General features: G+C 45.8%; 1 protein-coding gene across 13 annotated transcripts in view; it reads left to right on the plus strand.

Annotated features, from left to right (window-relative positions):
* LOC146205877 (uncharacterized) overlaps nt 1-24,458 on the plus strand; it is a 153,042-nt gene that overhangs the window by 97,551 nt on the left and 31,033 nt on the right. For 4 of the 13 annotated variants that reach the window (XR_014704269.1, XR_014704277.1, XR_014704273.1 and 1 more), the window contains 2 exons: nt 7,972-8,239; nt 10,527-10,791. The exons of 4 other annotated variants lie outside the window; for them this stretch is intronic. Coding sequence is in view for 2 of the 9 variants with exons in the window: in XM_084590546.1 (XP_084446672.1) it covers nt 15,037-15,120 (84 nt within the window). In the remaining 7 variants the exon portion in view is untranslated. Of the gene's footprint in view, nt 1-6,685; nt 6,989-7,971; nt 8,240-10,526; nt 10,792-15,036; nt 15,121-24,458 lie in introns of those variants that run through there. 5 more of the 13 variants (XM_084590546.1, XM_084590548.1, XR_014704274.1 and 2 more) reach the window with 4 other exon arrangements.

The following is a 24,458-nucleotide window of genomic DNA, read 5'->3' on the forward strand; positions in this document are numbered from 1 at the left end:
GTATACTTTTTTCGTTAGGTGGCGCAGTTGGCCTAAGCTGTACCTTTTGCAGTTAAGAAACCCGCCAATCCTATAGATGTCTGCTGGGTGTTCTCAGTTGCGTCAAAAGCCACGTCAGTGTTTCGAAGTGTTCGAACAGACAAGCCCAGAACGACTTATTAACCTCTTAGAATTTCCCATGGGCGGCGGCCATATTGAAAAGTCTGCACCTAACTCATGAAATCAGTGCACGCTGTGTGGCAGAGATGATTAATGAAACCCAAATGTGCAGCGCATACACCTGTCCCCGGTATACTGTTTTGAGCGATATTCATCTCGCCTGACAAAATCAAAAACAGGCAGTCTACAGTGAACGCTCACGTTAGCAAAGGAATTTGGGCTAAACACTGTGGGTGCAAGTCGGTGCGGTCTTCGTCTGCACTACGCATTGTTCCGGTCCAGAAATCTAGGCGCACTGCACATCTGTTATTTAAGACCCTAGACGTGAGAGCCAAGCACACGCAGCAACCAACTACATTTTTCATTCAGTCATTGGCGTTTTCTGATTTTTTTTTTTCTTTCTTGTTCCCATGCCGCGAAAATCAGGCAATTCGTAATGCCGCTCTCCTGCTTCACACTTCATTGCACCAATAGCTGTCATACTCGCTCAACATGTGGGGCTTGCTGCCGCGGAGGCTTCTCATAAGACCTATAGTGCGTTGGCACTTCGTATAGTAGATAGGGGTCCCTCAGAATGAGGCCGTTGCTCGGGTCCAAGAAACCGAACCAAGAGCACCGATGGCGACTTAGTCGGTGGCCACTCTCTTGACACGTCACACAAGATACTGACGGATGAGCTCGTACCCCTTGATACCATTTCTGGCGGTGCCAACAGCCGCCGTGTAAGTGTCCCACTGTTCCACAGATAGATCCAGTCACAGAACTTGGTGGGCACCGGCGAGCATGAAACGGGCAGCAGCGGCGCTCTGCATCGTTTTTCCCCTGAGTGGACTTTTCGTGGGGAGCCTGATTCTGGGTATAAACGTCTACAGCTTGAACCTCTCTGATTACTTCGCTTCGATGTTAAATGTAATAGTCACTTAATAAGAAGTAAAGTTGAAACCACTGTCCTGCGTTTCCACGTGTTTCTGTAGCCAACATGCAGCCTCGGGTGCTGCAGTCGAGACGTACAGAACAGCTAGAGCTCCCCGTCAGTCTTATGATGTGCGCGGAGAGGTCCACCGGTTGTGCAAAGTCGATCACACTTGTCGAGAGCGCTTGAGCAGCCTGCATCGGAGCAAATTAAGTATATTCGAGGATTCTGTGCACTTAGTAAAGGAATTGTTTATGTTCTGTCCAATTGTCAATTATCCTTCCCGCGAGCCCAAGCAGCATCCGTGAAAGCCAGCAGCTGCTTCAGAATTCAACTTTATTTCGCTCTAGACAAGTGTGATCGACTCTGTACATGCGGGAAAAGTCGTGCCGTTGTTACTTCGGCGAGAGCTCGCAGTAAAATTCGTGGAAGCTATAGATCTATAAGGAACGAAAAACACTTTTAATCCTCTGTCCAGGCGGTAGATATCGCTAATTTCCGCGCTCATGGACATGCCAACCGATCCGGCTGCTGCTCTTCTATTGATGTATACATGTTTGCCGCCCTCGCTGGAAGATATAGGCTTCGACTAGGGCCCGAAGTGCGCTTCAACTCGCTCCCGCTTTCGTTCCCTTATAGATGAAGACGTGCATAGCCTAGTTTGAATTTCCGCCATGAGGACGGCATTATGTTCAGCAAGTAGTGGACGGTGTTTATGGCTTAGTCGTGACCAGGTTTGTTCAAAAGGACAGCGATGGATGCCTTGTCCCTCGATGTCACTGATCGTGCGGTGGTCATGCCTTGATATTAAGAAGCCTGAGTGCTCGTCGTTGGGTGCCTTGCCGGAACAGATGTGCGTCGTGTACTTTTACGTCTTGAGCCTGACTGTAATCTTATTTACATTCTGATCATAGCCATAATGGTGAACAACGTTACCGCAAGGCCACAGTTCTTGCACCTCAAGAATTTTTTTTTTTTTTTTTTTTTACATTTCTGAACGCTTACGCATCGGTGAACGTTCAGGCTAAATACAACCGTTAACAAATCATTAAGCACCCTGCCAACTGACTGCCCCTGCTTGTTGTGTCACGTTATCGATTACAATGATGGACAGTCTCGCTACAAATCTGCAGCTCTGCTGCTTTGCAGTCGCTCTTGAAGAAGGGACCTAACCTTTCTCGAAACGTGGGCGGTGTCTTTCCTTCGGAAGGTGAACCTGAGTTACTTCGTCAGTATAGAATCATGCCTGGGCACGTTTTAGCCTGGCAGATTTTTGGTGACAGTTGCCTTAAAACCATAATAATATAATATGTAAGAGCAAGATAAGCACCTTCTCTCTCTCTCTTCTGAGGTCAAGGCTCCTTTTTCAGTTGGGTCAAAATTGCCTACCTACTAATATCAGTATACTATATTGAAATCTGAAAATGAAATCTCTTTACCTTCGCTTGTTACATCGGGGCTATTCTGAGGATAAATTCTTACTCCAATTTTACTCCTTATCTTCATTAACGTATTCCCCTAACATCTCATTTAGTACGAAACTTATCGCCAATCTCTGCATTCTTAACCACCAAATTAACTGTGTGAACCACGACTATTTATACAACGCGCTTCACAATATGCTCATATGGTGTAAACAATGGCAAATGGAACTCAACGTTAACGAAATTGCTTTTTTATCCGTAACCTGAAAAAAATAAAGAAAGAACTGGGGTCCGACTTCGTGTACAGCATCAGTGACAACACACTCCCTCGATTTAACGTATATTGGTTCAATTATTTCATGCCTTGTAACATAGCATTAGCATATATATCAACCATATCAACCTGCTTTAAAACGGTCTTTCTTCCTTAGAAGTCGCCTTCAAGAAGCGCCACTGGAGACAAAATAAAAGCAAAAAAGAAACAGTTTATGATGCACTTATATACGGTCACTTTTAAACGACAAAATTTTGTTTCCTTTTATGTAACAATACATAGAAGTGAAGTTAAATACAATAAGATTCATGTTTGCCAAATACACGATCGCTAATATAATTCAGCAACCCAGCTAGTTAAACAAGCCTGTATTCTTACTTGACAAAAAGGTGGCACATTATCGCGGCTCATTATTGTTCGCATTTGTACAGCACGCATTAAAACATAGATACTTCACTCTACACCCCCTTGATGAAATTGAGACCTTCCTGGCATAGGCATTCATTAGCACATAGGGAACGTTCATTCGAGGCGCACTGTTTTCCTATTGCCGCTTACAATGAGGAAATAGTACACTTACACATCATTGCGAAAATATGCAACCGTTGTATAAGAATTGTTACGTGGGAAATAACTCATGCTTAGCAAGATGTAACAGGCTACTCATGTCGTTGTAGGAGATAGCACCTCTACAAGTACTTTATTTAACATATGTAAGCATATATACCTTTTTCTGTCGAGTGTGCAGTGTCATTCGTTTTTCACTTCCTGTTTCCGTATTTTTCTTCCTTGCTCATTCTGTAAGAAACCAAACGTGGTTGCCAATATAAAAAAAAAAACGATAAGTAAATGTATCTGTTCCCAAGTATATATAGGGTGTCCAATATTACCCTATTGAAAAAAGCTCTATGCTGCAATAACCTCATACATGTTTTTTTTTTATACCAATGTCATAAATTAACATAAAAATAACATACCAAATGTATGACAACGTATCACATTGTGTAACACTGAATGCGATTTGCATGACTTCGTGTGGTAAAAAAGGTTAGTGCATCGTACAACCTGTTTCAGTAGTTCATTTTGGATGGGAAAAACAGCCCAAAGGGACGAAGGGCAAAGTAAGACGAGCACATAGACGAGCGCTGACTCGCAACTACATTTTTGTTCAGAAATCAAAAACATGTATATATAGTATCACATGACCTTTCCTTCCCCGCGCAGATGTCCAGAGCATACCTCAGAACGCCACATCATAGGAAAAAAGCAAACCCCAACAACCGGTATAGGGAAAAAAAACGCAACAAGAGCTACAAAAAACAGAAAAAAAAACCCCAAAAGAACAACTATAAAATCTTTAAAAACACACAATCGCTTCAAGTGTTGTCAAGAAAAGCGATTTCTTTTTGAACTGTCATTAACGATGGCTGGCTAACGCATTCATCTTGTCTTTTGCGAATGTGGTATGCTTCCATTAACTTCCTTGTCGTCTTATCGTTACGACGGAATAAAATACGCGTTTGCGCGACTAGTGGTCTGCACACTTTGTCATTAGCCTTGGTGCAATCTTGGCAGTGCTTTTTCAGATGGGAATATGTTGATTCGAAGAGTGGTCTGAGGTGTTCCCTGAGCCGAACATTTACACACCGGCCGGTCTGTCCAATATACACTTTCTTGCATGACAGAGGAAGCTCGTAAACTACTGAACATGCACATTTTACACATCTTGACTTATGTGATATCGCACAATGAAAGGGGCTGTTTCTTGTCAAATTCTCGCACCGGTTCCTTGTCATGCTGCAAAGACCTTTGTGGCGCAGAAAACACAACGTCCACATCAAACCTTCCCGCAACTTTTTTCAGATTATGAGCAGTTCGATGCACATACGGAATTACTGCAATTGTTTAGTCTTTACTTTTTAATCTTGCATTTGAGAAGTGTTCACCAATACATATGCCCTTTCTTTGAGCATAGACATCCCCTCGCCAACCTACATACGTTGACTTCAGATAGAAAGTCAAAAGCTCAAGAAATGCTGCCACAGAAATTCCGCATTGACCCACAAAACATGCTTCATCGTTCTCTTCATCTATGCACTTGCGTACAGCTTTCAACATGCCCTTGTGTGGAAGGGAATAACCTGAATCTGAAGTCAACGTATTTAGGTTGGCGAGGGGATGTCTATGCTCAAATAAAGGGCATATGTATTGGTTCTAAAGTAGCTCCGGCGCTCAGTAATATTTCCCTTGCTCATGTAGACAGTGAAATCAAAGAGAAGGTTGGAGATATGGTTATTCATATATCAAGATTTGTTGATGATTTTTTAGTGTTGGTACCCAAGGACTGTCCAAATGCAAGAGTAAATGACATTCTAAAGGTGTTTCAGGAATGTGGCAAAGGATTGTCTTTCACCTTTGAGTTACCGGTTGAAAATTCTCTCTAATTTTTAAGTTTAAAGTTAACATTTAAGGAAGGACATGTTTGCTGGATGTATTCGCCAAGATCTCAAAAACCAATCTTAAATTTCGCCTCGGCGCATTCTAAACTAGTGAAAAATGGTATTGCAATGACCAACTTGCCCAACTCAGCATCCTACTACTTTTTCAGTAGGTATAGGCTTGCGCATGTTTCTTAAACGAGCGATTGGTAGTGGACGAAAGCTCGTTGTGACGAAAGCTTAAGCGACCAGAAAGACACAAAATCATCATGTGTAAAATTTTATTAATATACTTGCCCATCACTGCAGTTAGTGAGCACATTTGTTTTGGAACCTAAGAATCGGTGGTACTCCTAAAGCGTTCCATCTCGTATAGTGTTCATAGTGCGTCTGTGTTTAGATAATCGGCTTCCAAATTTCCAACTTGACCTGCGTAAAAATAAAGACACAATTAGGCGACTATCAGCGCTAAATATCTCCCTGGTATGGCGTGGCTGATGCGTACGACATTTTACCTACCAGTGTCGCAAAAATATTAACATTTAATAATGGAGTGGTTATACATTGGCATCCTCTGAAGCCGAGCCATATGGCTACAAGGAAAAGCTACGCAGCTCTCACAGAAACGTCGTAGTTAAAGGAAAATTCATCCTGGTCCGAACCAGGAAAAACTTTTCTACAAATTTTTCTATGAATTTGCTTTCAACTACGAAGTTTCTAAGAAAGCTGTATCGTTTCCTTTTGTAGCCGGCTGCGCTTGGGTGGATGTCAATAAGTAATCGCTCCCTATCACTCCCTTATTACAAATTTACTCCACCTTGGGGGATTCCCTTAAACTTTGAATAATGATATGAAGCTAAGCACTCGCTTAAGTGTTTTATTAGTACGTGCTTTAACGGTCAAAGAACTCACGCCAAGCTCTACAAGTACAAAAGGCACCTTGTGGCGCGACATATAGATACCCTCCAACACTCTGCTCTGGAGCTCGCGCTGTGCGCAATCGGTCATGTCGTATACGTCCCATTTTCATGCCCACTAAAAGGCTCTCCTGCGTAATCTCTCTCCCAAGTACTAGGTGCCATCATCAGATTAGAACTAGCATTGAAATAGCGCTAGGTCAAGGGCGATTTGCATACAACCGAAGTGCACTGCGTTATCTTTTTTTATATATATACGAGGCAGACACCGCTGTAAGGGCTAGGTCCTGGACAGTATCACCATCGAGTGTGTACAGTTATCTCAACAGTATATACGAGCGGCAACCCCCTTGGCACGAAGCCCGTGCTGTCGTGACGCTGGGACTAAGTTGACCCGGCCTTCACTTGGTAGCGTGCAGAGACTCGGGGTTGATGAAGGATTGAATCTTCGAAGTTGGTAAAATATATACAAGCAGGTTTAATGGCACTTTGAGAAAACTTATTTACATGATTATTTACATGAAAAAGAAGGGTACATCAGCAAAATGGCAAGCGTTAAGAGTTCATAGCGAGAAGCGACTGGATGAGCCGTTTACCCAGGGCTCAGAGCGTCATTTCGTGCTCTGCAATGTCCTTAAAACCCCCTATGTCCAGCCCCTCTCTGAAGATGCTGACCAACCAGTTCCAGGGCACGCCCCTCAGATATTGGCATCCAATCGAATACATCACAGCACTGATGGTCTGATGCACTGACTGGTCCGGCATTGTTTCGTTGGGCGTGGTCACTTGTTGGCGGGAAGAGCTTGGGAACAGCGAGGAGGTACATTTCTATTCTTCAGCAAAGATCCGGTATGCTGGTTTCGGTAAGTGTATTTCCTTCTCAGAAACCCAAGTGCACGTGCGCGCCACATACTGCTCCCAGCATTGTCCCTTTCCAGCAATTGCAAATCTTTCCTGCATTCCCGGGAAATCCTCTAATGGCCGTAATCACCTTGCTCCTTTCTTGTCCTGTACGTCAGCGGACGTGTCACTCTGTCGTCTCCTTTGGACAGTAGGCATTCCTCACTGGACAATAGCGCTTCTCGACGGGAAGGGTGAACAATTGAACGAAAGCACTTCCGGCTATTTCCCGCAGGGGGACATTTCTTAGTATTTTTCTAGACGTTCCCTTGACAGGGCCAATTTGGCATTTGCAGGGTCTCAACAAAGCAAAACAGGCTTACACAAAAGGATTCATGGAAACGGGCTCACTTAGCGCCATTGTACCAACAGCACATATCCACAGCACTTATCCATGCCCACAGGCGAACAAAAGAGCGCAAGTGCGGATGATGCACGGTCATAACAGTGCCGAAACCGTCAAACCTTCCTCCTCGAATGGGACACCGCAACACTTCAGTGAAATGGTCGCTTTGAATGAAGGATGGACTTTTTTCACTCAGATAAAAAGATTAAGGAAAGTTTTGAATGTTCATACTGAAAGCACTGAAGCAGCACTGAAAGGTAGAGGGCACGGTAGAGGGTAAGGGTCCGCGGCGTCAAGAAGGTGAACGTAATCCTTGTCGCGAAGGGAGGCAGGGCTTCTGAAAGCTCGTGACAATCAATTCCGGAGCTGTTTGAAATCAGCGTCAAAAACTGCTTTGAAATTTGTTCGGTTACCTGCAAAACAATTTTTCTCTATAGTTGAAATGATTTCGCGCCTTTGTCTCTTCCATGTCAACTGACGCTGGGGCAGCACGGATAGCAATGGAGGGGGATATATATATATATATATATATATATATATATATATATATATATATATATATATATATATATATATATATATATTGTTTTTCCGCTGCAGGTTGCAACAGATGAGCTCGACAGCCAGTTCACACCGTGCTTCCCCACGCATGTCACATCTCGGATATCCTCTTCATCTTTTTTGTCACCGCACGTGCACTTTTGACCGTATCACGTGCATTCTTCGTTCTGGGTGACACGACTAGCATTAACGTGGCTACCGGGACACATCCTCGGCAGTTGACATCCCCACACTCGATGGCACAGATTGCGGGTTTCGTGGCAATAAAGCCGTTTTTTGCTACACCTACTTCTACTTTGTGCTACAGGTAAGTGCTTATATGATGACCCATAACTTATATCTAAATGATGACCCCTATCAGCACTTGCTGCCCTCCCCATTGCCAGTAAAACGTTCTTGCAGTTGAAAAATCCTGAACGCATGCATAACCACCGAGCCTTTGCGGCGAGCTCGGACACCGTACACTGCTAGTTTGCAGTGGTTAGCAGAGTGAGGCGCCGCCTGTCAATTCGGCAGTCAGCTGTCAGATACAACCTATGGAAAATAATTTGCTCTCTTAGTGAGCCTTCCGTAGCCCTGTCATCTGAGGAAATGGGCTCGCTAAGTATGGATGAGCCATCGGCTGTATACTCACAAGTTCAAGCATGAGACGCGTACCAAGTGCACTGTTTGACAATGCGCATGCTCCAGGTTTGCATACAAAAGTTGTGCATATTTTTCTTATAAAGCAGTTGTAAACTGGGCGCCGTATGTGTCCTTTTCTTCCTTGCCCCGTATTTGCTACCGCTGTCCTTTAGAATAACCATGAACACCCACCAACTCGCGTAACCTGCCGTTATACTTCTGAAAAAAGTTCAGTGGCGTGTGTCGCAAAATTCCCTGATTGGTCGAGAGTGACCAGGCCGTGTCGTGACGTCACACATCCAATGACCAATCATCTTTAGGCTAGACCACGTGAACTTGTGGTGCCATCAGCCTTTCGGCCAATCAGAGAATTTCGTAGCCCAGTTGGCAGGAGGTCGAAAGGTGGCAGCTGGCAGGCCGGTTCTTAAGGGTTGTGGCGTAATCCATCATCCCAGCCTGTTATCATAACAAAGTGCCTCTAAATAAAGAAACTACTAATTAGCAACCAATTAGGACCCTGCATAATGTGAAACGGCAATGCTATATAGCATCAACTCTTAAGAACACTTGAGCATCCGCTAAAATTTTTCGTGACTGCCTATGAATATGCTGCACAAAAGGGGAACCCCCCCCTCCTTCCTTTTTCTGATTGTTCTTCAAAAGTTACTTGCTAATCCGCCACTAGTAACTGCGACCATATATGCGTTTATTACAAGTAAATTGACCGCTAATGCTGACAAAAAAGACAAGGTAAACTCTAAGGGACTTTTGTCCCCACCGGAACACCGGCTTATTTCGCCGAAAAAGGAGGTAGTAATTTACCTGCCGAAAATAATGTCCGGCGAAAAAAAAAAAAGAACCTAAATGTTCATCTGAATGAAACAACGAACAAAGTCAGCTGAATTTTCAAAACAAAAGCTCAATATTCCAACCCTTAATTACGATTTGCCTCATATTTCTGTGTGAAGTTTATAAAGGCTAAGAGTACATCTAACATATAATGCGTAAACAACTTCCGAATTTCTTACCGAGCATTCAGGGTTCTTTGTACCGCTCTATACCGTTTTCATTTTTAATTTATTTCGTTGTTTCATATTGTGTTAGTTTTTCTATTGTAATTGAGTTGTCTCCATCTGCTGCTCCGTGTGTCGATGGTGGCGTTGTAGTCTATCACGTATGGCGAAGCCCATCAAACGGTCCTGAAGAACAATCTTTTTTTTTTTCATCACCTGGTCATAGTTTTCTTACGACAAAACCGAAAATAAACTTAATTTCTTAAATAAATATTACCAATATTAGCACGATTTAGAAACAGCTCGAGAAGCTCCAGTCATCTTACTGCAGCCATGTACAATTTCGCGAAATTAAATCATGGTAGCGACCACAGTGGTGTATTCTATTTTTATTTTTTACTTTTTTTTTTTTACAGATTTCAAGTCAGGTCTACATTGTACGCCATCATCCTAACTTCTCGCTTTCGTATTCAGGGTCAGCAGTAACGTAATGACCATATGACTTCCCTCTTTCTGTGTTCGTCCGCATTACTTCCGATAAAGTAAAAAAAAAAAAAAAGAACGGTGCAGAAAAAAAAAATCTCGCATCTGGGCAGAAAGGACTCCCAGCCTCGCCAGTTGCGGCCGCAGTCCCGACTGCCATTGCCGACTCTTCAATCTGATCGGCTATTGCTGCTTTCTTCAGTGCGAAAACACTACTTGGCGAGGTCTAACCGGCTCACCGACTCAATGCATCGCTTGTCCTTGAAGTGACCTTGGCAGCTATCATAGCAACGTCATAGGAATCGTAAACTAAAGAAAAAAAAACGTAGAAGTGGAATGGATTCGAGCAAGGAATATCGCGTGAGAACCGAGCGCGGAACCTCGTGGCTATCGTCGTTTTTTTTTTTTTTTTTTTTTTTCTCCGACATGGTATTTATTGCATTGAAACAACATTCTATGTACCGTCTGTTGCAGAAGTTTGCAGTCCAACGCGCCGGGCGGAGGAGCAGTATCGCTCCCGAGAGGCGGCGCTGCGCCCGCCGGCTGAATCAAGATGGGCTTCTTATGCATGCATACGAATGGTTACGGGCGCGTCTGACTAGCATCTACTAAAGATTCCTTATCATTTCTGTTCTGTTGCTTTATTACTGCTGTTTCGCACTACCAGGCCAAGACCCAGTCATTAAATAAATAAGTTACTTCTGTATGTGTGAAGGTTTGAGAAAACTAAGTTATTTGACTGAGAGAAGCTAAATAGATCTGAAATTGAAAACTTAACACCGCTATCACGTGGTAGTCTGTCGTATTTCGCGAGCTTTCGCTAAGCGAGTAAAACAACACATGTAAATTTCATATCTTGCCGCAAGCATTTTAGTATATGCTGTTTCTCTATTAACATACAACTTCGAATTACCTAGTTTACTAAAGAACTGAACAAGGGTAAATGGGGTACGCCTCAGTTCGCAGATGAGCCAACGTTTCGACAAGTGGACTTGTCTTCGTCTGGGCCCATACGAAGACAAGTCCACTTGTCGAAACGTTGGCTCATCTGCGACCTGAGGCGTACCCCATTTACCCTTGTTCAGTTCTTTTTCATACCGTGCAAACCATCTTCTTCCTTTCGTTCATACCTAGTTTACTAAACTAGTATTCATCTGGCTCGTCTTTGCCCTCAAAAAACGCTTTGTAATTTTAACTCCTTCTGCATCTTTCCATAACATGATTTATCTCTCGTGTAGAAGCTGAGTTTCAGCTGCACTCATAAATGCCGCTGCACCCGCCTTTTGTGGCACGGCGTCCATGGCAACTGTTTATTTGAAAATAATGCCCGTAATTTGCCTCTAGGGTCCTTTAGTTACCAAGAACGAGCTCTTCTCTTGAAAACTGCGCTCGAGCTTCGTGGCGGTACTGCCTCGAATACTAGATACGCGTCTTTCATTCGTCCGCAACATTAATACATCATTGTCAAAGGCACTGACTATGACATGGACTATATAAGGGGTATTTCAAGGTTGACATTACCTAATATTTTCTATTCCTTACGATGTCTTTAGGAAGCATAGATGCTGTTATAATAGCCCCTAAATATACCTGTATTAAGTTTTTCGGGCATTCGTTCTTCACACACATGGTAGTCAAATGAAACAAGTTTATTGCAACATATCACCCACACTACCCTTTTGTTGTGAGACCTTGAGTGTAAATCTTCTCGTCATTGTCCATACGTTTAACCTTGGTCTATCTTTGGAGTTTACTCTTTTTTTTTATCCCAACTCTAGTATGGTTCGTGGATCAACTACTTCTGCGCAAACGTGCTAAGGTCACGTTACTGGAATATAATACACATACATGTAAACTACAATTCGACATTACCTCGTGCCCTGAGAGCGATCAAAGCGGTCCGATCCGCCGTTCGAAGCAGCGCTGGCTAAAGGCCAGGCGGAGGCCTGTGGTCGCCCTAAACGGCCGCCTCAGTGCCGCGGCGCTCGCGGCCCGCGCGACGGCTCTCTAGAGGGCCGGAGGATAAGGTGAGGGGGAGGACGTTCGGTTGCCGCGCCGCGGCCATCCATCACCGGCGGACGGACCACCGCCAACAGCGAGCCGCGCTGCTCCATCAATCTGCCCCGCCGCTCCCCCCAATGATGCGACGCCTTATTACACGACTGGCTAGTTCACCGCGCCTGCAAAAAAGAAAAGGCACCCGGGTGGCGTGGTCGAGACGATTCGACTTCGAGGGAGCCGGCCCCGTGCACCAAACCGACTTCGTTCCGCACACGATCTAAACGGCTTCGCACAGCCATGCATATGCAACGTAGTATAGACGCGCCTTCCTGAGGGTGACGACCGGACGCACACATTGCAAATGCTTTTTCATTATATTTTCTACTAAAATTTGGCTAGAAGCAGGCCATTTGAGCTACGTATTGCTTGAAACTTACATGCAATAATTTTGTGCAGAAACATTATTCAATCCACTCCCACTCGTTCTACCTAAAACGTCACTGTGACGCTGAAACGTGCGGTATAAGTTGTCCTGAAAGAAAAGAACGCCGTTCTGATGAGACGACCATGAAATGTAACTCGTGTTTTTATAAGGAGCAAATTTTTTGGTTGTGCCGTGAGAAATGTAACATTTCCGAACACCTGTAAAACCACAGAGTTCCTGCATTTTGTGACAAGCACGAGAATAAACTCAGTGTGCTTATTTAAGAGTCCTCACAAAAGAAAGGAAGAAAAATGCGTTTGATAAAAGTGGCGAATGTTATAGACCGAATCCGCAAGTCCCTTTAATAACTCGAGTACCCGATACTGCTTGAAAAACTTTTTTTTTTTCGACTTATGATGCAATAGGCCGTGCTCTATTTTGTGACGCAAATGTCTCTTGATATCTGTCTTATCAGCATTATTAAAGGCAATTTTTTACATACGCCTCCAGATTCACTTTTCCTCTCTTTGTTACTGACAAAGGTCTTTTAATATCTCTTCCAGGATTTTATTTCTGTGTTGTTTTCTGCGTTCTCGCATATATGTAATATATTATCTTTGATCCCCAAAACTTATTGAACCTGGCTAGTTAGTTATTCGTCACTGAGTTGTTAAGAATTCCTTCAGACCGTAGTTTCTCTGGATTTTGTAATACGTGAAGTATTTATTGTGAATAAAGTTTTATCAGCCTGAGTCAGTAGGTGAGCCCCGTGCGGGTTCATTCGAACCTTCTTGAGACCACGCAACATTATAAACATTACATACAAGCAGCTCAGTCTGGTGTTCCAAAGCGAAGCAGCTTTTTTTATAGCTTCTTTGTTGTCAAAAAGATATGAAGCAAAGCAGGCTTATTGGTTCGGCTCTTTGCTACTGAAGCCTCAGGCTAGTGGCAGGACTCGCTAACAGCCTGGTGTCTCTGTGTCTATACTCACGCGATAATTTTGTAAACCAAGCGATATTTTCAGTATTTTTGTCTTATAAGTCCAGCCCGAGTTAGTGAGGCTGCTTCACTTAAATCACGCTACCCTTTCTTTCAGTTTCTCAGTTGTGACGTCATATATCCTTGAGGTCGTGTTCAAACGCTACAGGATGTCAAGCGACCACTTCCAAAATTTTCATAAATTAGGGAGTTCAAAATATTATTTGCAAGAGCATACTGTCAGTCCCGACGGACACAAATTACTGCAAAAATCTCTTAATCATATTTGAAACTGACTAATAAACTTTTTAATTAACGCAGTAACGATTGTTACTAGGAATCGTACTGCGTTAATTAAAAAGTTCCCTTCACTAATACTAACAACTTGTTAGTGCCAATGAAGAGTTTGAAGTCGTGAACAAGATCATGTCATATTAGTGTTTGAAACGAAGAAAAACCCATTTTCTTAATCCCCACAGCGCGAATAAATCAGGCGCTTTTAGAGCGTAGGCTGTACTTCGCTCATGCCAAGCCTCAAGGTCATCTGGCTCCGAACATCTGACCTTGAATTTTCGCGCTGTGCAGCAAACATCGTCGATTCAATCTCCATCTGCACAATCTAGGTACTGAGAATGCGCCAGTATCACCTGCGCCTCGCCACAGGCACGCTGCAAAAAACATAGCTGCTACATGGTTTCAACGCCAGAACGAACAGATCAGCTTCCTTGGCCCAGGCATGACAGCACTATGCTATCGCCGCAGCCGATCACGTGTAAAACTCTGCACACTCGCGCGCTGTGCAGTGAACAACGCCGTCTTCATGAAGCTACATCTGCGCCGCTCCTTCATTTAACTATAGTTAAATACGCTATTCCATACGCCATCTGGGCGAATGCAGGCGAGGTCCGCGAGCGTAGTGTTAGGAGAATCCAATAGGTGGCATGACAAAAAGAGGCAGCGTGGCGTAGAGGAAGCCACTACCGCTAAAGACAGAGGACGCAGCCGTACAAGACAGGCTGCCGAGATCATCGATCAAGAAGCCAGACTATCCCATTGCCGAGAAGCTTACCAAGCTTGGGAACGACCCAAGATCGAAGCGGCAGCAATTGCTGCGGCTGCGGCCGGTGGCTTACGCTCGTGAAACTTGGTTCAAGGATAGATGAACGTCTACCATTTTTTTACCGCATGCAACTGAAGCAGAGCGCATTGTACTCGCAGGAAGCTTAGCGTTGAGGGGACGTCCTCTGCTGGCGTGTTGCAGTGACTACGAAGTTAAATTATGTCATGTCATGCACTTTATTTTGTTCTGTCGCTCTAAAAAATAACGCCCTTGTAGCTGGCAATGACTATGCATTTCCTTCCAGTGAGCTGCGAAGCGAAGCATTGCGCAGGATGTGACACAATAATGCTTGCAGTTCGAATTGGGCGCCGCAGTCACTGCAATGCGTAATCAGCGGATGTAACGTCTGTACCGAGCTTCCTGCGCATGTAATGCGCGCAGTTTCGGTTCCATGTAGAAAAATGCGCCAGATTTCTTATAGCGTTGCAGGGCCTTATAAAATTACTTTTTCGTCGTTTCAGAATTGGTATGGTACCGTCTTGTCTACGGCTTCAAACTTCTTATTGACATCAACAACCATACTCCGCTAATTCAAATGATAATTCGTGAGTTTTGGTTAATTGTTTGTATGATTATGTGATTTTTGCAGTAGCTCGTGGGTTGCAGGGCTGCGAGCTTACTCCTGCAAATGTTTTTTTTTTTTTTAACTTTTTATATTTAGAAATTTTTGAAAGTGTTCGCTGAAACATCCGGCATGTCACGAGCTGCATGTAACCGTCAAAGTTCTTGAACTCGCTTTCACTGGTGTATGAAACGCAGTAGTAAGCATGGTGGCAAAGCTATCCTAAATGGTTAGGTCATGCCTCCCGATTATAATGACCAAGACCATGTGATTGAAACACAGCCACTGTTTTGCATGTCGCATGTCGCATTGCATGTCGCCGCCATCGGCCTTTCTCTTTTCGAGCCCTTCTGCCATGAAATGCTTCTGCCATGAAAGCATTTAGAAGTTAACCAGTGAAACCAGAAGTTAACCAGTTCCTTTTCTACCTCTTTCTTTAATTTTTAGCGAATATTCTCAACGCGCGGTTGGGGACAACATGGCGCCGAACCTGAGGATAACACAGAGGCGAACCGAAAGCTAACCTAAACGCTGAGCAAAATTTAGTGTGTCGCACCCTGGTGCTTAAGTGCTCCGCTGGAGCAACACATGTGCTTCAAATAATAATAATAATAATAATAATAATAATAATAATAATAATAATAATAATAATAATAATAATAATAATAATAATAATAATAATAATAATAATAATAATAATAATAATAATAATAATAATAATAATATTAATAATAATAATTTGCTTCACAGGAAACGAAAGGCGCGGTATCTGTCACACTTGTTTTCCCACCTTCAAGGAAGGAAGGTGGGAATGAAAGTGGAGAGAGAGATAGAGAGAAAGAGGTGCCGTAGTGGAGGGCTCCGGAGTAATTTCGACCACCTGGGGATCTTTAACGTGCACTCACATCGCACAGCACACGGACGTCGCGCATATGCTTCAAGTGCCTGCCTCTACTCCGCGCTGGTTTCGTGGCGCAAACTTGAAAAGGCGCAGAACTGTGTCACTTCTAAGTGGACCTCTCAAACACACCGTCAGGGGGCAGACGGGCCGAAGCAGAAATGAGACGCCTTTGGTAGTTCTCCACCCCGGAAAGAGCCCTATAACCGGGACATCACAGCCGTACGCGTTCCCTTCATTTCATTTCATGCTGCCATCTACTCCCGACGGCGAGATTAACTGTTATTTTTTTCCTAGTCCATGGAACGAACAACAAAACGTAAATCTTAAACAACAGGTCTAGAATATCCCGAGCAAGACTGGAGCCCCTTACTTGAATGCTTCGCAATCCGTTGGAAATCATCAAATGATATATCAACTAGGACTTCAAAAAAGTTCGTGAAGGGTGTAATTGGTACTCTTACTGGAGCAAGTTCAAAACTTCGTGTCCTGTAAAGTCGCGCAAGAAGAGGGAGAGAGAGAGAGGGAGAATAATTGTCTCGGCCGCGGTTTAGGCTTTCGTTCTCAAATGCACTGCAACGCAAATCAAGAACCATGATCTTTTATATTGAAATAAATTATGAGACCGAGTACGCTTTCCATACGGGTCGTATGTTTTATAAGGCGTATTGTATATGGAATTTTAACGTCCTAAAACTACAATGCTCCATGCAAATGATTTCAAAGAGTTGAAACACACACAAAAAAAAGTAATTTGTAAAACCGAAACTTAATTGTCATGGATGTGAACGTCAACATGTCAACATAAATCGCTCACGAAACCGAAGTCCACATGCTAACGCATTCACTTCTTTTTTATTTATTTTTATGGCGGATTTAACACTTCAAAGCGACATCGGCTATGAGGGAGCCGTAGTGGACTGCTTTGAATAATTTCTACCATCTGTGGTTTTAACGAGTAGCGACACTGCACAGTACACGGGCACCTTGTATTTCACCTCTATCGAAACGTGGCCGCCGCGAACGAGACCGAACCCGCGTAATCAGACACAGCATACGAGCGCCCTAACCACTGAGGTACCGTGGTGAGGTATATGCTTATAAGGGCAAAAATTAATTGATAGTTCTCTGCTGGGTTCTTTCAAGAGTTCATGAGCTAGATTCGTGCATGTATTAATGCAGAATGCATTGGGAGCTGTTCCTGGAAATTTCCTGCCATCAGGTTTCGAGCGAAGAAAGCATAAACCGCAAACTACCCACATGTTTGACTCTCGTGAACACTTGGGGGTTGTAAAAGTGACGATGGTTATTCTACTTTGAATGGGGCAAGGGCATTTGCGACCAAGGGGCTTCGTGACACCGGGCTTTTATTTTTTTTTTATTTATTTTTTAGTTTTTTTTTTTTTAGTTTTTTTTTTTTTTTGCTGAAACTCGGCCGAAGACCCATTTTTTAAGCAATCCATTCAAGCCCAGCCCCAGTGCAGAGAAAAGCTTGCAACTGCACCACCGGTGGGTATACCCACTGGCGGCAGAGGGGATGAAGCCCCACATCTCACTAGTGAGCGGCGTATGCCCATACACCAGGATAACGTGCTGTGAGGGCTATACATAAAACTTCCAAAACTTTCAAACTTATCGCTATCTAAATATGTAATTTTCAAGCCGATTATAGCAGTTGGGTGGCTTTGCAGTATATTGTAATATAGATCGTGAAAAAATATTTGAACTTTGATTAGCCATCATAACAAATCGAAGGAGTGTGCAAGGCTGTCGTAATTATTATCTCCAGGCAGCTATTTCAATATACTGTGAGCACTGTGTGGCGCTTCATCTTCCACACTGCTGAACGTGCTGCTTCATCTTCATCCTGCTCCCTCTTGTAGATACCCATCGTCATCGCGGAGTGTGTTTTGGCTGCAGTGTGCGACCAAGGCTTCAGGTCTGTAATAAAGCCTGATTCCCCAAGTCCGACCTTCGCGTTGCCTTACACGTGGTGGAGGTGCGCCTTGATTTCCCCGCTGCTTCGTCACCTGCATCCACCTGGAGCTTCGTTCTGGCCGCCGTTTGATCCCGACCACCATCGTCATGACACAAGAGGGCCACTCCGCTATTCCGGCTGCTACCAACTCGACTCCAGCTCCCCTTGCCACTTGGACTGTCAGTAGCCGTCAGCGCGACCCTCAGATGTTCGCCGGTCTCCGCGGCGACGACGCTGATGACTGGCTCGACAGCTACGACCGGGTCAGTGCTTTCAACCGATGGGACGATTCTCTTAAATTAATTAATGTGTCCTTTTATTTGACGGATGTGGCCAAAACGTGGTTTCTAAATCATGAGTCGACGATTCCGGATTGGGCTACCTTTAAACAAAAGTTACGCCAGATTTTCTGCGCTCCTACTGTTCGCACGGAGTCCGCCAAAAAGAAGCTAGAAGCCCGACTTCAGCGGTCCAATGAGACCTATACCTCTTATATCGAAGACGTTCTCGCACTTTGTCGGCGCATAAATGCCACCATGCCAGAGGCCGAGCGGGTTCGGCACGTCCTTAAAGGTATTGGTCCACTCGCCTATAACGCCCTGGCCGTGCAGAACCCAACCACAATTGACGCCATCATATCGACTTGTCAACGCCTTGACGAACTACAGTCAATACGCCTGCAGCCAGATCCCACTTCATTTGGTTTCACTGCCGAAGCTGACCTCCGTGTGCTTATTCGCGAAATAATTCGTGAAGAGCTCTCGGCTCAAGGTAATTCGTGCCGCCCTGCATCTGAGCCACATAATTCAAGTGCCGGCCTGCGTAGCATTGTTAAAGAAGAGCTGGCCTCAATGACCCATTCCCCGCCAACATCGGTCGCTCCTACCATCCGTCAGGTGCCAACGTACGCCCAGATCACGTCCTTGCCGCCCGCAGTTGGAGCACCTACGCCACCGGCGCCTACCACTGCTCATGTCGCTGCATTGGCACCACCTGCCGCGGCGCCGACATACTACCCCAACTGGCGCCCAGCCCGCCCTGTGTGTTATTACTGCGGGTACCGAGGCCATATTTCCCGCTTCTGTCGTCGCAGGCTCCAGAATGAACGCCGCGGCTACGAATCATTTGAAGCAGACTACCCTCCTCGCTTTTCCGGCTCTAACCACCGTTCATTCCCTGATTATCCCCGACGTTCATCACCCCCGCCAGAAAGCCCCGCTCCGCCTGCTGGTTACAGGCCTTCAAGACGCCGTTCTCTTTCGCCTTTTCGCCGCTCCACCTCGCCTCTCCGTCAAGCTTCTCTGACGACCCCCCGCCTGTCGGAAAACTGACCACTGCAGTTTTAGGAGGGAAAACTGCACTCTTCGGCCATCCCAAAAATCCTCCGGAACGTCCCTGGAATATTATTTTAGTGCGGGTTGAAGGATTATCTGTTGAGGCTTTGGTTGACACGGGCGCCGCTGTTTCTGTAATACACACTGACTTGTGCTCCCGCTTGCGAAAAGTGAAAACGCCTTATGATGGACCTGAACTCCGCGGAGCTAATGGTGCAATAATTCGGCCTTCTGCAAAGTGTACTTTGGACTTTGTAATGCCCCCGCTACGTTTGAGCGCATGATTGACACTGTTCTTAGAGGACTTAAGTGGAAAACATGCTTGTGTTACCTGGACGACATAGTTATTTTCTCTGCAACTTTTTCTGATCATTTATGCCGCCTTGATCAAGTACTAACGTGCCTGGCATCCGCCGGTCTCCAGCTGAACACAAAAAAGTGTAATTTCGCCAAGAAAGAATTCAAGATCCTGGGCCACCTCGTCAGCCGCGATGGCATTCGACCCGACCCTGACAAGCTTGCTGCAGTTTTGAACTTTGCACGGCCTCAGCGGACTAAGGAACTACGCAGTTTCCTTGGCCTGTCTTCGTACTTTCGCCGTTTCATTCGAAATTTCGCTACCATTGCTGCACCGCTCCACCGCCTCCTTACAGACCGTACTACTTTCAATTGGTCCGAAGAATGCGAAAAAGCTTTCCAAACCCTAAAGAATGTCCTCACTTCGGACCCTGTTCTCGCTCACTTCGACGACACTGCTGCCACCATTCTTCACACCGATGCCAGCAGCCTCGGTATCGGCGCCGTACTTCTGCAACGTGATACCGCTTCTCGGGAAAAGGTAATTGCGTTTGCCAGTCGAACTCTAACACTAGCGGAACGCAACTACACCATCACTGAGCAAGAGTGCCTAGCCGTCGTTTGGGCAGTTCAGAAATTCCGCCCCTACCTTTACGGCCGCCATTTCACGATCGTTACCGATCACCACGCTCTGTGCTGGTTATCAACCCTCAAAAATTTGACTGGACGCCTGGGCCGTTGGATTCTGCGTTTGCAGGAGTACCACTTTGATGTCATATTCAAATCGGGACGCAAACATCGAGATGCCGATGCTCTTTCCCGCTGCCCGCTCTCAGAATCACCACCTAGTGCTTCCTCGAGCCTTCCTGCGTGCACCCTCGACGTCCCAATGTCGTCCAGAGCCCCAACCTTAACCTGTGCTTCTCTTGCCGCTGCTCCAGATCGCTACGCCATTATTTCAAACCAGCGAGCAGATCCCTACTGTATTTCCCTAATCAACCTTCTCACCGGTGCTTCTCACCCTCCTACCGCTAGGATGCGCAGGCAACTCCAAAAGTTCAAACTTGACAACGGCGTGCTCTCCCGTTATATTTATTGCTCCGAAGGCACCCGTTGGGTCCCCGTTATTCCGAAAGCGCTTCGCACCCGTATCCTGGCGGCTTTCCACGATGATGCTACAGCCGGTCACTTAGGCTTTCATAAAACTTACCACCGCGTGAAAGCCCGTTTCTTCTGGCCAGGCCTCGCCTCAAGTGTGGCAAAATACGTCGCCTCTTGTCTGCCATGTCAGCGCCGCAAACGGCCCACTTCTCCTCCTGCTGGCCTACTACAGCCGCTACCTTGCCCTGCTACTCCCTTTGCCGTTGTTGGCATAGACTTATACGGGCCACTTCCATTGTCCGCACGAGGTAATCGCTGGATCGTCACCGCCGTCGACCACCTAACACGCTACGCTGAGACCGCTTCCCTGCCTAATGGCTCAGCACATGAGGTCGCGACCTTCTTTTTGGAATCGCTCGTACTGCGCCATGGGGCCCCTCAAGTGCTTCTCAGCGATCGTGGTCGGACATTTCTGTCGAAGATTGTAGCCGAAGTTATTGAGGCCTCAACCACACATCACAAATTGACCTCCAGCTATCACCCGCAGACCAATGGGTTGACTGAGCGGTTCCACCGCACGCTTTCTGACATGTTGTCTATGTATGTCGACCAGGACCACCGAAACTGGGACGTAATACTTCCTTTTGTTACGTTCGCCTACAATACGGCTGTACAGCGGACCACAGGTTACACCCCGTTTTTCCTCGTCTACGGCCGTTCTCCCGCTACCTTTCTTGACGCCTCTTTTCTTTCTACACATGCCAGTTCCTCATCCTCTCTTCCTGACCAGTTCCTTTCCCGAGTGGCCAAATCACGCCGGCTTGCTCGCGTCAACACGGAAGCTAGCCAGGAAGACCGCAAGTACCGCTATGATGCAACCCATCGCCAAGTTTCGTTCCGTCCCGGCGACGAGGTGTTACTTTGGACCCCATTACGCACTCCTGGCCTTTGTGACAAGTTACAGCACCGTTACATTGGTCCTTACACAGTTCTTGCAAAAACCTCCCCAGTCAACTATCGCGTCTCCCCTGTTTACCCTCCTCCGGACTGTCGTTACCGCGGCACTGAAGTTGTCCACGTTTCACGTATGAAACCTTTTATTCGGCGCAATCCTGCGGACTAATTGCGGCCAGGCTGGCCGCTTGAACTGCGCGGGCGAAATAGTGTGAGCACTGTGTGGCGCTTCATCTTCCACACTGCTGAACGTGCTGCTTCATCTTCATCCTGCTCCCTCTTGTAGATACCCATCGTCATCGCGGAGTGTGTTTTGGCTGCAGTGTGCGACCAAGGCTTCAGGTCTGTAATAAAGCCTGATTCCCCAAGTCCGACCTTCGCGTTGCCTTACAATACGAATTTTATTTCTTCAATTGTAGGTTCTCTATTTTGACTGGATATTAAGGCGAGGATAATAGCGAAAATGCGAGTTTCCAGACCATGGTCAGTGGAAATCTCCGTTCAGACAACATCCTACACCCGCCGCTATCATCTTCCTTCGCCATCAGCAACATTTTTCTGCTCTTCCTCGCCTGTCCTCTGCGCCTCTACTTAGTTGTTCGAAAAGCGACTGCTTAAGTGCGCTACGCTCATGAATCCTGCGGCAACATAATGCATTCCGCAGCAGACAGGTTCAGTGGGAACAAGTAAGACCGCATTTTCTCGTGTCATCGGGAAGTAGGAAAAATCGTTGTGGTAGCAGTCTGAGCGTTCCAACGTGAATTATAAAATAAGCAAGCATCAATCCTGATATTTCAATTGGGAATTAAACAGACGCTTCTCTTCGAGACCAGCACGCATGGTGCTTGTGAGAGGGTAGATACGTATTCAGAGCTTAGTGCTGATTGATTGATTTAATCCGAGTTAACTTAATTTCACTACTTCATTTAATCAAACCGAAAGGCAGCACGTTTCAGGACAGCCTTCGCTTACTGTGCGCCTCAGTCGTACGCCTTTGCTTTTACCCTTGTGGTCTAGCGCCCATAACACCAAATAAAAATTGCAATCGAGAACTGGGAATAATACTTCATATCTTTAACCTTTCGAATAACACATCGTTCAGTGCACTTGCACCATTGTTGCTTTCTACATTTATACATAATTAAGGCACAGTAATTGCAGTTGGTGACCTGCGTTTCGTACGCTGCCTTCCTATATTTCTCAGAGCTTTGAGATTCGCCCGTTTGCACTTCTTTCCAGCACCAGGCCAGCATTGCGAGAGTCAAGAGCAAATACTGACGTCGGCTATTCAATACGCTGTCCGCCCATAACGTTGGCACTTGAATAACAGACGCCTTCTCGTTGTCCAATCTCGATAGCCAATGATACTACAGTCAAGATGAGCTCCTGTCGCTAACTTCTACAAAGCCAAATTTAGCTTGCAATACGGTGATCGGCCTGACCAGGACATAATGCTACATTTTAAATGCGAACCAAAAGCGCTGCTTTATCTCCCAAAAGCCTGGCTCCCACCGGGAAGTCACTGCCAGCCCTACAGGTGTCTGGGTTCTGCATATTGTGCGGCACGGGGTAACTGACACCGGCGCTGATAGCCGTGCGGCCACACACACATGCCCTTCCGCGGGTCCGTATAAAGTAACTGCGGCGGCGGTTATCGTTCACGCTGCCCTTGGAGTTCAGCGTTTGAGCAAGGGAGAATGGCAGGCTGTTGTGAAGACGAGTGCCTCGCTGGCTACGCCTACGCCGACTGTTCGCACTTCAAAACGGTCCTTGACTGGTAGGCGCCTTGGTTACGGTAGGCCGGCCTATCGCGATCGCCGGTTTCATTGGCCCGCGGCAGTCGCGAGCTGTTTCCGAGCTCAAAACTCCTTCAGAATTCGGCCTCTGATTTGCTGAAAGCCAGCTGCAGCTTTCACGTTGCAGCATAGTTTTAGTGAGGCAAATGCAAGCATCTGTATAGCGCTTTGTCGCTTTAGATAAAGTATTCGAGATCATTTGGCTTTCATGCGGCGTGTGCGACCGTGAACAAAGTGCTATCATGGAATTTAGTTTGCAAAGGGCCAGTCACTGCAGATAGGTTAATGTTCCGCCTATTTCCAGACAAACCGGAGCTCTATAATCTGTCTCCTTTGTTGCCCCCTTTAGGGTCGCGTTTGCGGCGTCCATGGTATTCATATAGCTTGATTTTGTTTTTCTCATGGAGGAAGGAAAGAACTTAGAAGAGGCCCTGACGCCATTTTTTTTTTTTTTTTTTTTTTTTTTGAAGCCGGCGCGGCCGCGCCGCGACCGGACGCTGAAACGTCTCTCCCCCTCCTTTACCCTCTGCATTTTCTTTCTCCGCGACGCTCACGTACCTCGGGCCCTTAGCAACGCTGTTGCTAGTGGCCCGAGTTTTCATAGCAACAGCGTCGCCGTTGCTAATGGCCCGACTTGGCTAACCCTAAATTTTGACGTCACTCCCGCCACACTTTCTCCAATGCATTGGGAATCGCAAGGGCCTCTCCTGTTGTTTCCTTCCTCCATGGTTTTTCTCAATTTGTCCCCGTGTACTCACTTCTCCATGCAAATTCGCTTTTTTTTTCTCTCTTCTTATGCAACAAAGACTATACGCAATATCAAAAAAGAGCGAACAAGTGTTGAGTGGAAACCTTTCCGCAAGCCAATGTTTCGACAAGAGGATTTGTCTTCGTCTGGGAAGCGCGGTCACCACTGGCGGGGTTTATATACTCTCTCGCTTCCGAGCAGTGTCATTTCCGATG

This window comes from Amblyomma maculatum, chromosome 1 (genome assembly GCF_055883805.1).
Source record: "Amblyomma maculatum isolate TAMU_Amacu chromosome 1, ASM5588380v1, whole genome shotgun sequence".
Taxonomy (NCBI): domain Eukaryota; kingdom Metazoa; phylum Arthropoda; class Arachnida; order Ixodida; family Ixodidae; genus Amblyomma; species Amblyomma maculatum.